We start from the raw sequence: 12,393 nt of genomic DNA, 5'->3' as shown, positions 1-12,393 counted from the left end.
AATAACGTGGCGCACAGTGTGACGCATGCACCAGTTTATTGTATTTCCAGACTTGCTTTCGGCACAATTTACAGTGCACGCTACTCTGTTTTTTGTCAGACTTGAAATAGCCGAAATACCTTCACACTACGGAACTTCTATGGCTCTTCCGTTCGACAATCTCTCCGGCGTTGGAACCATCATCTGTTTTCTCTTCGGTCACGCTCGGTTGATTTTTCTAGTCGGCGCACTCATTTCCTCCATTACCCGCTGGCTGCTTCCCAAACAAACACACGTGCGGCTTGGCACTTGTGCTGTACGTAACAAGTCACGCGACGTGACGCTGCGGCTGTGATTGGTTCGGCTCTGCGCTACTTAATTTGGATTGGCTCCTTTTTTTTTTTTTTTTTTTTTTTTTTTAAGAGGACAAGAGCGGCGAGGTCTATCGCGATAGCTTAATTTCTCTATCGAGTAAAAGTTATATCGCGATACATATCGTTATCGTTCTATCGCCCAGCTCTATGTGTGAGTATTGAAATATTGTTACTATTGTAAAACAGTGTTCCAAAATGTTGCTACTATTAACATTTTCATATTTTAGAGCCACCGGAGATACAAAGGAGACATTACCGGTACTTATCGCACACAGACTTTATTTTGGCTGGCCACCCGACCTTAATCAATTATCCAGTTCAGGATCATGGGAAGGGAGTATCCCAGGTGACATAAGGTGAGAGGCGGGGTACATCCTGGAAAGATCTATCATAGTATTAACACTAAGTAATAGAGAACCATTCAGACTCACAGTTACACCTATGACTAATTTAGAATTACCAATTAACCTGACCTTTGCATGGTGGGAGGAAACCAGAGTACCCAGAGGGAATTCACACAGCCAAAGGGAGAACATGCATACAAGCCCCAACTAGCCAATGTACTCATGTCCCATGGAAGGACTTCAACGCCACTGCCTTGGACTGCAGCTGGCAATGGTACTCCTTCTGCTCTGGAGATCTGCTGCAAGATGCAGGCTGACTCTAAGCAGAAACAGCGGGTAGCTGAAGAGAGCTGGTTCATGTCCTAAGCCAACCTCACTTACAAATTGGTTACAGAACAGAACAAGGACTACTTTGCCAGCTGCAGTCCAAGACAATGGAAGGCCTCCAGGTGGACTCAGGGTGAGAGATGCCCTTATTATGTTCTTGCAGCAAGATACATCATATTTTTAGTTCCCTTAGACCCTTAGAATGTGTGCATCTCCTTTAATGATAGACAACCCGTATACCCCTCCATACTGAACAATAATGTTTAGTGAAGCATACTCATATTAGAAACGCTAGAAACAGCAAATGTTGGAATAATTACTCAGGCAATTATCTATCACTCCATCCATCCCTGCTCTTAAAATGAATGTGGACTCTCAACCTTTGATCACAAGGTAGTTGCACAGGCCGCATGGTGGGAGACAACCTGTCTGCAAACAATCACAGACTAACTACAAACACTCTCAGACAAATTGGTGAAGGTTTCCAAATAACTGCTGCTTAATTTATAAACACGATGTGTCTCACTGCAACGCAAGGCTCAAACAGACTGGTTGCCATCTGGTTATATTCCTATATAAAAGTAAGGTATGAGTGCTTATGTCATTTTGCAGTTAAATTCCTGTCCTGTAGCAACTGCTACAACTGCTATTTGCTTTCTGCCACATGAAGCTCCAAACACACATTAACCATCATACGCCAAACAACAGTTTATTTTTCCCTTTGCTAACCAAATATTAGAAGCAGTGGGATGGGTATCGTGTGACTACATTACTGGTTCTAATTTTAAAAGAACAGAACAGCATTTACAATCCAAATCCAAACATGCTTTCTCTTCAGTTCATGCACTGTTCAATAGCTGCCACTTGACACTCTCAACATGCTTTTTTAACATGTGCAAACCATGGCCCGCTATCGATGCAACGAGATGCCAAGGTAACCAGAGCCTGCAGGTGTGTGTTCACGCAATGTCGAAATAAGGTGGTGGTGGTGGTGGGTGCACCCATCTCATCTTATACACATTGATCACTGAGAGGAATATCAGACTGTGAAGTGCAGGTAAATGTGTTGAGGGGGCTGTCGGTGTGACTTGCTCTCTCTTATGTGCGGAGGCGTAGGAAAGGACATGGCTCTGAGTGGCTTGAAGCTGACATGGGTTTTAATGAGAGCTCTCTACACTCTTTCAGCCAGCTACTCACGAGTGGGGGAAAGAAGACAAAGAAAGGGGCATGGAGCTTTGTGTGGCAGACATGAACACTGGCTACCTTCACCTCATCTCCCACAAACACACACACACACTCTCTTCAGCCTGTGCATGGTTTATGTAGGGGTGGAGCTGGGGCTTGGACGGTTTGTCCAAAGAAACACTTGCTTGGATCAAAGAGAATTCACTAAGTGAATAAAGAAATACACAGAATAAAACAGGTTGTGCACACACAATGAATTTAGACTTTGGCAAATTGCTGGCCTGCAGTGGTAACGCACTGCTTCAAGAGGCTGCGGTGACTCTTTATGTTACCTAGGTAACCACATCCTGATATCCATTTTCCTATATCTGCCTTATGCATTACTGAAGTGGCCTAAAAAAACACTAGCCCTGCTAGTGAGATCAAATGGCTGCAAATCTATAGATTTTACACTTCAGTGCCGTTTCATGGTGACTTTAGGCTGCTTCCTCTCATGTGTAGAAACAATGACACATTTCAGAGACCTTAATCACTATTTTAACAAATCAATAGCTGCCAATTAATGATTATTTTATATTTGTAATAATCTACCTCAATCAAAAGTCTTTAAGAGAAAAAAAACCAGACCATCTAATCTCAAATTTTTGAGAAAAATCATCAGAATTTAGAAGGTGAAATTGGAAGTTCTTTTTTTTTTTTAATTCACTTAAATTATTAATTTATTAAAAAAGAAAAAAAAACTGTTTTACCTTAGAATGACTGACTGATCCACTGTTTTAGCTCTAGACGAATTAAGAAAAATGCAATTACGAAGTTGCTCAACTCAATTTTTTCTAACAAAAGGGACAACTTCTGGGATTAAAAAAAAATGAACCCATCAACTAACAGAAACTGCAATTTCTCTACTGACCCTTTGAGGCTGTCTGTAAAAATCAAGTGAATTTTCATAGACTTAATATACATAAACAGACAATTTAAAAGCATATTTTCAGTCTTGTATATAAGAAAAAATGGTTTTGGCAACTGTCTTATTTGGACCATATGGATCAGAGTCCAAACTGGTGAGTTCACAGCAACTGTGTCCATCTTTTCTCTTTGAATTCAACTCGATGCAAAGCTTCTACTACTAGCTTTGTATGATTCCCAGTCTAAAATAACGCTTGTTTATCTCATCCTTGGTGAAGCCCCCTAGTTATTCCGCTGTCCCTCTTCTTCTAACTTTAACCCAGCTGTCTTTTGATTGGCTGTCACTTATAAACAGAAAGCTTGAACAGCAGATGGGTGGCGCTTCTGAGTTGTGTGCCTGGGATGACCATAATAGTGATAGTGTCCCTCATGGACATAGAGCCAAGATTACAAACACTGCCTGAAACTGAGCATTCAGAGCAGTCTGAAGCCTGAGTTTTCAGCTCACACAGATTACTTGTACATACACTGACTACATTTAATCTTTTGCTCATGTGCTCATGAGCATCATCATCGAAACAGTATATAAAAATACAGCAAACAATAACAAAAACCAAATTGTGCTATTCCTGTATGTGTGCTCCAAAGCTAATCCACTGTCTGGTACTGTTAAAAAACTATCCTGGCAGTTTATTGGATTGGTTTCCCCTCAGCAGCATTTTTAATTATATCCTAATAATTGCCTGGCTGCATATTATGTGTGTATCCCATTACTTTTAATTAGTTGCTGCATGTTAGTTGTGGACTACTTTGTGACCCCAGCCAGCCACAGTAGGTTGTGGAGTTTTAGAACCACAAGAAGCATACCCAAACAAATCAAGCTGATTCTTAAGAGATGCCACTATTTCTAGAAAAATATATGGTGAAAAAAAAAATATAAACGTCTTTAGTAAAAACAAATCTATCTTCATCATCAAGAGCCTTTCATTCCCTTTGCTACTTCTCTGCCCTTTTTTCATCTGTGACATTTCACCCACCTCAGGCAATAACCCAGGGCCATCAAAAGACCCCAGAGGAGGCTCAAAATGTTAGCATATGTCCTAGTTGACTCTTACATAGCTTTCATTTTCTGCTTTTTCTCCACAAATATTCAAAATACTTGAAGACATGAATCAGGACTGCACACACCCTTTAGGAAAAACAAAAAACCCCACTCATATCCATCATGTATCTACTATCAAAAGGTGCAGCGATGTCTGAAAGGCTCCCTTCAAGCACTTATGGACCAGCTTTGGGCCCCAAACAGTCACTATTTCTATTTCTGTTATATAACATAACTTTTACAATTACTATGTTCTTAAGTTGTCAAATATACAAGACGCCGGGAAGAAGGAGGAAACTTAGACTCCAAAAGCCAGTCCTAACAGGTCTGGGGCTAAGGATAGAAGTCGTCAACAACTGAAATGTCAAAATGTTATTTATATTTAAAACATCAATACTTTAGATGCTCTACGAGGACTCGTGCTCCACAGGGTGCTTAATTCAGACCAAGAAAAGTACTTACAGGAACAATCTGAAATGTGTGCTACAAGGAACCCACTGTTAATACACTAACTCATACTGAGTCTGAGTAAGTAACAGTGAAGCTTGAAATTCACACTACTCCCACAAGGTATCCATTTTTTATTTATTTGTTGTTTTTTTTGTTTTTTTTATTGGTTTTTTTTTACAAATCTGGCTCTCAAGGCTATTTCACTGCCATCTGGCATAATTTCTCCCTAGTTTTTGTTACCAGCATGAGTGCTGACATACAATATTGTGCAAAAGTCTTGAGTCACCCCTCGTTTCTTAATAATGTGCTAGGAAAATGGCAAACAGCAATACAATTCACAGAAATATGTGCAAACATACATGGAAATAAAGCATATAAGACAAATGGAATATGTACAAAAAGGACATTCAAAGCTCTTCTTTGGACGCTGTCTGCCTTTTGTTTTGTTTTCTGTCAAATTTTCACGCTGTTTTAATAATGTCAAGGTCTGGGGAGGCCAATCCATGACTGACAGTGTGTTTTATGCTTTTACAGCAAGGACAGTGCTGTAAAAGGATCACTGGGATCACTGACATGCTCAAAGAAAGAAGCCATTTCCGTCAATTCTGACAAGATTAATTCAGTTCTTGTGGCATACCTCAGCCTTTTCTCCACATTTTCCTTAAAAATTTCTTCCTCACATACATTCTTCCACTGAGACCATTTCTAATGAGGCTTCAGTAAACAGTAGATGGACCAACTGAAGGGCCACATGCATCTCTCAGATCAGCTGTTCATCCGCTATAGATAGTTTTAGGTCTGCCCCTTCTTATTTCATTCTCCATGTTAGGGCAGGGCAATATGGCCAAAAATATTTATCAAAATATATATTAAAAAATTGATGATAACGATATAACTGACGATAATTGATAATTGATGTGAGACAAAATACTTTAAAACTCCGCAACTTTATTAGTGCAAAAAAAACCATCAATGTATTTTCACTTAAACAAGCAGCTGTTTTTTTATGGTTCGAGGTCAGTAAGCACAACCAGAATTCATACATAAGGCGCACCGGATTATAAGGGGCACTGTCAATCTTTCAGAAAATCAAAGGATTTTAAGAGCGACTTATTTTCCGAAAAACACTGTAATAACAACGGCCCGCTTGCATGCTCTACCAAAAGTTGTGCCAAACCAGTTCCACACCACTGACGTTGCACCAGTTTTACAAACCAATTCTGATTAATCTGTTTCATTCAACGATCCGCCTTCATCCTTCTCATTCTCCGTCACCACCATGCTTTTTCTGCCATGTGCGTATGAAAAGAAAGGCACTGCGCATGCACGTTTTACCCATATTCTATTGCGATATTTTATTTTCTTATAGTTGCCTAACATTATACCGGTATTACCGTGAACAGTATGATATGGCCCAGCCCTACTCCATGTGTCTAGTTCCCTCAAATGCACACCACGATGACACCTGCCAGGTTTCAGGCTCTTTTGGAATCACCTTTTGGCGTAAAAATGCCATTTCTTGCCTGCCAAAGTGGAATCATTTGCATTTTTAAAATATATATTAAACTTAAGACCTAGTAGCTTGTATGCAATTGCTTGCTCACCAGGTTCCACCAGAACAACCTTAATACTCTTTAGCTTCTTATATTCAGCTTACAAAATTGAAACAAATGAGATTTTGTGACAGGCTGCTAGCAACAAAGTGCCTAAAAACACAGCTTAAAACTGGTTCAGTGATAAATTGTCTCTTATGTGTAGACATAACACTGAGTCATCCCCTCAGTTAGATGCTTTTCTTATGCTTGATTCATATGCCACTGTTTAGTGGCTTCAAAACAAAACAAAAAAAAAAACCCTCACACATTCCCCTGAAAATGGTCAGATTCAACAACTGGTCGGACAATAAGCGAAAAAGCAGCAAATGTCTTAAAAAAAAAAAAAAAAACACTTTTAAAGACCTTCAGAGAGCCTGGAGAACGATTGCTCATGACAAATTTAAAGGCTACAAGAAAGTCTGGCTCCTTGGGACCAACACATAAATAAATGCTTGTTTTTTTGTAATGTACACAAACCATTCCAAATGTGTGATTTATGTTTTACTTTAAACCAGCTCACCATTATAACTGCAATAAATTCAAACGCACTACAGGCACAGCCCTCCAGCCAGAGATCTTGAGAGTCGCACTGCAGCTTTCTGCTCCACTCCTCTGTCTTATTTTTAACTGTTCTAATCAGCATGTAGAAAAGTGTGCCCTTTGGAGGTGTCACTGAAATAAAAGTTAGGGCACAAAAACCCATTTGGTCAAGGAGCACTGCAGTAGTACTCACATTTTAGCAGCCTTTCTCACCATGAGCAACCATCTGAATCAAAGTGGCACTGAAACACGCTCAAGTCCAAATGCTTTTCATTACATCAGCTCTAGCCCTTTCAATGTGACTTGCAGCCAGTGGTCTTACTACAACATCATATACACTTAGAATACAAGCAGCAGTATAAGAAGCCACCAAAACATAACTAAACTAGATTTGACTTTCTGACAGTAACACTTGTATCCAAATTGGATATAAAGACAGCTTTTTTTCTTAAACATACAAGACATACAGTTAGAATACATCAAAACATATCACACTGTTAGATAAACAATAGTAACTGATTACATTAGCATTTTTTCCCAATCCATTTATTTCCCACAAAAGAATGAGCCTGCCTAGCATTTATTAACAGCCCAGCTTAAATATCTGAAACGCTTTACTCAAAGTCGCCAGATCTGAAATCAGTCAGAAAAATGAGGAATAACCCTTCTAAAAAAAAAAAAAAAAACTACAAAAAAAAAACCATTGTTATAAGTCTGATTATTTCTTTAAATTCATAAATTAAATCTCAAAGTGCTACTTAAGCTAAATGCTTTCAAATTGCTATTTTTTGTTATTGTAAAGGACTTCTTAATCCTTAAAACTGAAACATTTAAATGCAAAAAAACATGAAAATATAAAAATTTGGAAGATAAAGAAATAACCTTTTAACACTGACACACGCCAAGAACACCGCAGATAATTTTAAAGCGTTATCTGTGAACCAAACCTATACAGCATGTTCATACAGTTTACTGATACCAGAGTGAAAAATATTCAAAAGAGGAAATAAATGTTTCATTATTATTAAAGTAAAAATAAAAATGACTCAAATATACTAACACAACTACTCACCTCAATACTGAAGTACCCTCGATCTACGTAGTCACCAAGGAAAAGATAGCGCGTGTTACTCGGTGAACCTCCGACTTCAAACAACTTCATAAGGTCAAAGAACTGTCCGTGTACATCTCCACATACTGCCAAAGACAGACAAACACGTTGCTCTTAGTTTCTCAGTTACATATTATAGCCATATTACTTATTCTGGATATCGATGCTGCTCTTATGCAAGTAATGGCCATAAATGCAAATAGTTCAAATAGTTCTCCTAAAAGATTTTATCCTACTTGTTGTTTTGATGATGATGGTGGACAGAAAAGTCAAAAATGACCTTTACGTGTTTGGGACCAGACGATGTGGCCCACATCTACTTTAAACCATTTACTGACTCCTTGTAGCTTTTCACCAGTATACTTCTGGCAGGCTGCCACTGCTGCACCCACCAGGCTTAACAACTCTTCTGATGAAAACTCTGCTATGATCAGTGATAGTATATCTGTGACCTGTAATCCTGGAAAACATGGATTCCATAGAAATAGAATCACAGGGAGAAGGCGATCACTCAGATAAAGTAGGTATTGCTTCACTCTGAAGCTGAGAAGGGTCACTGCACTCTCCTTTTATGACACCAGCCAATGGGTTTTCTTGTTATTCCTTATCTAGTGCGACTATAGGATGCATGCTTGGTAGTCTGTGTGGTCACAGGTGTGAAAGCATGTAGATATCCACGTGGAACCTGGAACCAGGTCAACTTAGGTCAATAGCGGACGGTGAAACTAAGGTTACCAGTGGGCTCAAACCATGCTAATGTGACATCACGACTTCTGACGTGTAGGATGGTTTAATGTTGTTTCAGATATGCATGCCCGCAAGCAGGTCAGTCTTTCCATCTATTTCATATTATTGTAGGACTATAAATAATCCAGACGGCACAGGGGCGAGAAGCTGGAAAAATAAAAACCTACGTTCGCTTCATTTCCAGTTACTAAAGCTGTGCTTTTCCCCGAGTACAGACACGCACCTTTTAGATGAGGTGAGTGCATACTTAAGCATACAGATAGATGGTTACTCAGCTGTGCTGCTCTCACAGTTTCAGAGCAGTGACCAGTGCGTAAGCTATACTGTGACTTGACAAAGCCGTAGAATCCCCTCAATGAATGGAAATATATACATAGAAGGGTTATAGACACTGCAACAGATTATTAAAGATTGAGTATACTGCACGCTAAATTTTAAGATAAGTTGTAAATGCTGATGTTTGCTTGGCACGCAAAAGGTCGCTGGTTCAACTCCAGCTGGACACACAAGGCCCTTTGGGGTTGCGTCAGAAAAGGCATCTGAGGTAAAACTCAAAACAAGCATATGGAGCTACCTGCTGTAGTGACCACTTGTGACAAGGGAGCAGATAAAAGTCACTTCCTTTATCATAACAATACAGACTGTGGCGGTACCTTTCTAACCTTTTCAACCATTGTAGAGGTGGAGGGGGGAATTCTTTTTAAGTTGAAATTTTTTTTATTATTCACTGTCACTGAAGTCACTACTTCTGAATTATGCAGCAAATGAAAGCCACTTATCTGTGGTTTCAATGAGAACGAAACAGTAGCACAGCCAGGACTTTGTACAAATACTTCCTGTGTATTTAAAGAACAACTGACCAAGCAATACTTCTCATATCTCTTTACCTAGGACTACTCAGCTATACAAACTATATGAGCTGAATGAGCTATTCTAATCAATCACATAAACGTGCAAAGCCATATTTATCATGCTTGTCATCCCCTCCCCCAGAGTTTAGCTTTAGTAGTTTTAACAGGGTTTTGCTTCCTGAGGTTGAAAAACAAAACAGAGTATGCAAAGGTCAGCTAAGGAGCTGACACTTGTCAAAGCCTGACTGACAGCCTGCGAGGCCCTCTGATCTGGTGAAAGAGTGAGGCGTCAGCCATAGAACATAAACAAGCCTGCAGTGGAATAATGCTGAAGCATCACCGAAGCAGACTTTAAACATCTGCTCAGATGTCTTCAAATAGCTTGTTTATTCTACATCCACCTGCTTTACACTACTTGACAGTGATAGTCTGTTGAACTGTGCTCTTTACTGTATGTCAAAGTTCAAAGTCAGTTACAGAGGAGCAGCACAATTTCTTAAATGGATCTAGTGTAGGGTACAGCACATGTGGGTGGGCAATATTATCGAGAGTCCGAACAGTAGACCTCCAGCTCAAGGGTAATCTGCATTTTTGTTAGATTATCCTGGAAACAGATCTGAAAAAATATGCAAGTAATACTTACATAATGATTTCCAAATTCACTAAACACATGACACAGTCCTCCTTAAGCTCCTAATATCGAGCATCTCACCTGTAATAGGTGCCTCCACCTCCAGCATGCACTTCTCTTGACGGAGGATGTTGGCGCCGTCATTGATGATCTTGAGAGCCACGTCCTCTTCCACGCGGCCCTCCTTGACGAGGTGGTTGCGTAGCAGCTCAGCATTGGGCTTGCCATCTTCATACAGCTCTTTTATAGTCAGCTTATGTTGTGGAGGGTATGGCACAGCTGTTGATTAACAAAAACAAAAAAATCATTATGATAGTCATATTTGAGCGTAGGTTGGCAGCTGCATGACAACTGAAGGGGAGCAATGCCGTCACAGGGGAGTGAGACAATCTGTGCCAAAATTCAAACTTCTGCCTGGATTCATGACTCAGACAATTTAGAAAAATGCAAGCATGATGATGCTCATTATTTATCAATTATTATATTTGCTTGTTCTTAGCCATCCAAGATGACATCATTATGGTTCACCAATAAACATCAACAAATCCTCGATCATTCGAGAAAAACCTTCCATGGTAGGGGTGGGACCAAATCTCGATATTGTCACGGGATGTGGGGTTTCCTCCTAAATTATGATAAAAAGCTAAAAAGCTGTCAAAGTCAAGCTTATAAGGGCATCGACAGTAACTAAGTTGCTGGCAACATATTCATTCGTGTTTATATAACGAATGCTGCCAAAATTGCTGCATTAAGATTATTGGCCCAGTTCATCTAAAAATCTGAAAATGTATTTGTCTAAACATCAAAAAAAAAAAAAAACACTGCATCCTTAAGATGAAGTGCATTTGTGGAATTTTTACACTGATAGTGCGCATTAATTAGCATTAAGGGCGTAACCAGTGTGAAGCAAAGCAATCTGTAATGGTGTAATCTGGTTCCACTACAGCACCAGCACAGAGCTGTTAATGTCCACTTCAGACATACTAGTCTGGTAGTAATGTTGCAATATTCAAAGATTGTCCAGAAAATCAAGTGAAGTGGAAATAGATCATGATAAGAAGTATGTTTGGATTTCTTGGTAATGATCAAGATTCCAGTCAAAAATCATTTTTCCCTTTTTTGGTTTTAAATCTCCAAGTTTTTCTTTTCCAAAGAAAAACTCCAGCATGATGCAAAGTCTGAAGGCCTGATTCTCCAGAAGAAACCACCATCACCAATTAAGGATAAACTGATTTTCACCATTTGTGAGCAGCCGCAGATTATGATTCAATCTTATTTTTATATGGAGAGAAAAAAAGGAGACGGCTTGGAGAAAAAAGAAATCATAGGACTTATTTACTATATTTGCAAAACACCAAAAATACTCTCAATGTTCATTATTGCATTCAATTAATTATTAATTACAATAGAAGAGAATAGAATAGCCCTTTATTGTAATTGTATATGTACAACAAAATTGTGGGTGCACCAAACTAACTATGCCAGAATAGAATATAACTATGACCAAGTATGACTAAATAACAAACAGGAGAAATATGGATAAACAAGAGCAATATATACACAAACAATAGAAAGGCACAATTAGAGAACAAGTTGCAAAGTGAAAAGAGCAGACTTGATCTCAATAGAGTCCGTGTGTGAGTGGCCTGAGTGATGAGAGTTACTGGTGAGTGGGCAGGGTGGGGTGTGGGGGGCAGTGTTTTTTAACAGTCCGAATGGCCCAGGGGAAGAAGCTGTTTGTGAGTCTGGAGGTGTGGGACTGATCAGATGGGCAGCATATCAAACAGCTGGTGTGCGTTAGTTCTGTTGATGTAGTTTCATAGCAGTTTTATTAGAGTTTTCACCATTTCAATAATATAGAAACAAATACAATAACGCTACCCTGATTAGTACTTGGTGACAGCGGGGAGGAAAACCTCCCTTTGAAAAGGAAGAATGCATCAGAAGAATAAGACTGTGTGGTCCCAGCAGTCCACCCTTGGATCAAAATGTTAATTTAGAAGTAGTATTGATACATAAGGACAGATTACCCCAGAAGTAACACAAAAGAAAAAAGCAGTAAAGAAAAAAAAAACCCCAAAAACATTATGGATCTCAGCCTGCATTCACTTCAGCTGAAGTCATGAGGTGTGACATTTTCCTTGACTGAGCCAAGACGAAGTTACTTGCACAGAAGCAGCGACGCATACACCTACATGATGACTCCATGTAAGAGACAAACAACAAGAAGCCCTGCACCTCACTTAACCCC

General features: G+C 39.4%; 1 protein-coding gene across 3 annotated transcripts in view; it reads right to left on the bottom strand.

Annotated features, from left to right (window-relative positions):
* Window positions 1–12,393, bottom strand: part of ppp3cca (protein phosphatase 3, catalytic subunit, gamma isozyme, a) — a 36,692-nt gene that overhangs the window by 19,202 nt on the left and 5,097 nt on the right. For all 3 annotated transcript variants that reach the window (XM_042214966.1, XM_005949172.3, XM_042214965.1), the window contains exons 2-3: window positions 10,224–10,421; window positions 7,875–7,999 (exon numbers count right to left, since the gene is read on the bottom strand). In XM_042214966.1, coding sequence (XP_042070900.1) covers window positions 7,875–7,999; window positions 10,224–10,421 — 323 coding nt within the window. The remainder of the gene's footprint in view (window positions 1–7,874; window positions 8,000–10,223; window positions 10,422–12,393) is intronic.

Source organism: Haplochromis burtoni, unplaced genomic scaffold (genome assembly GCF_018398535.1).
Source record: "Haplochromis burtoni strain Fernald_Lab_line unplaced genomic scaffold, NCSU_Asbu1 Contig_633, whole genome shotgun sequence".
Classification (NCBI taxonomy): domain Eukaryota; kingdom Metazoa; phylum Chordata; class Actinopteri; order Cichliformes; family Cichlidae; genus Haplochromis; species Haplochromis burtoni.
Note: the sequence above shows the minus strand (reverse complement) of the source record. Positions and strands in the feature narration are given on the sequence as shown.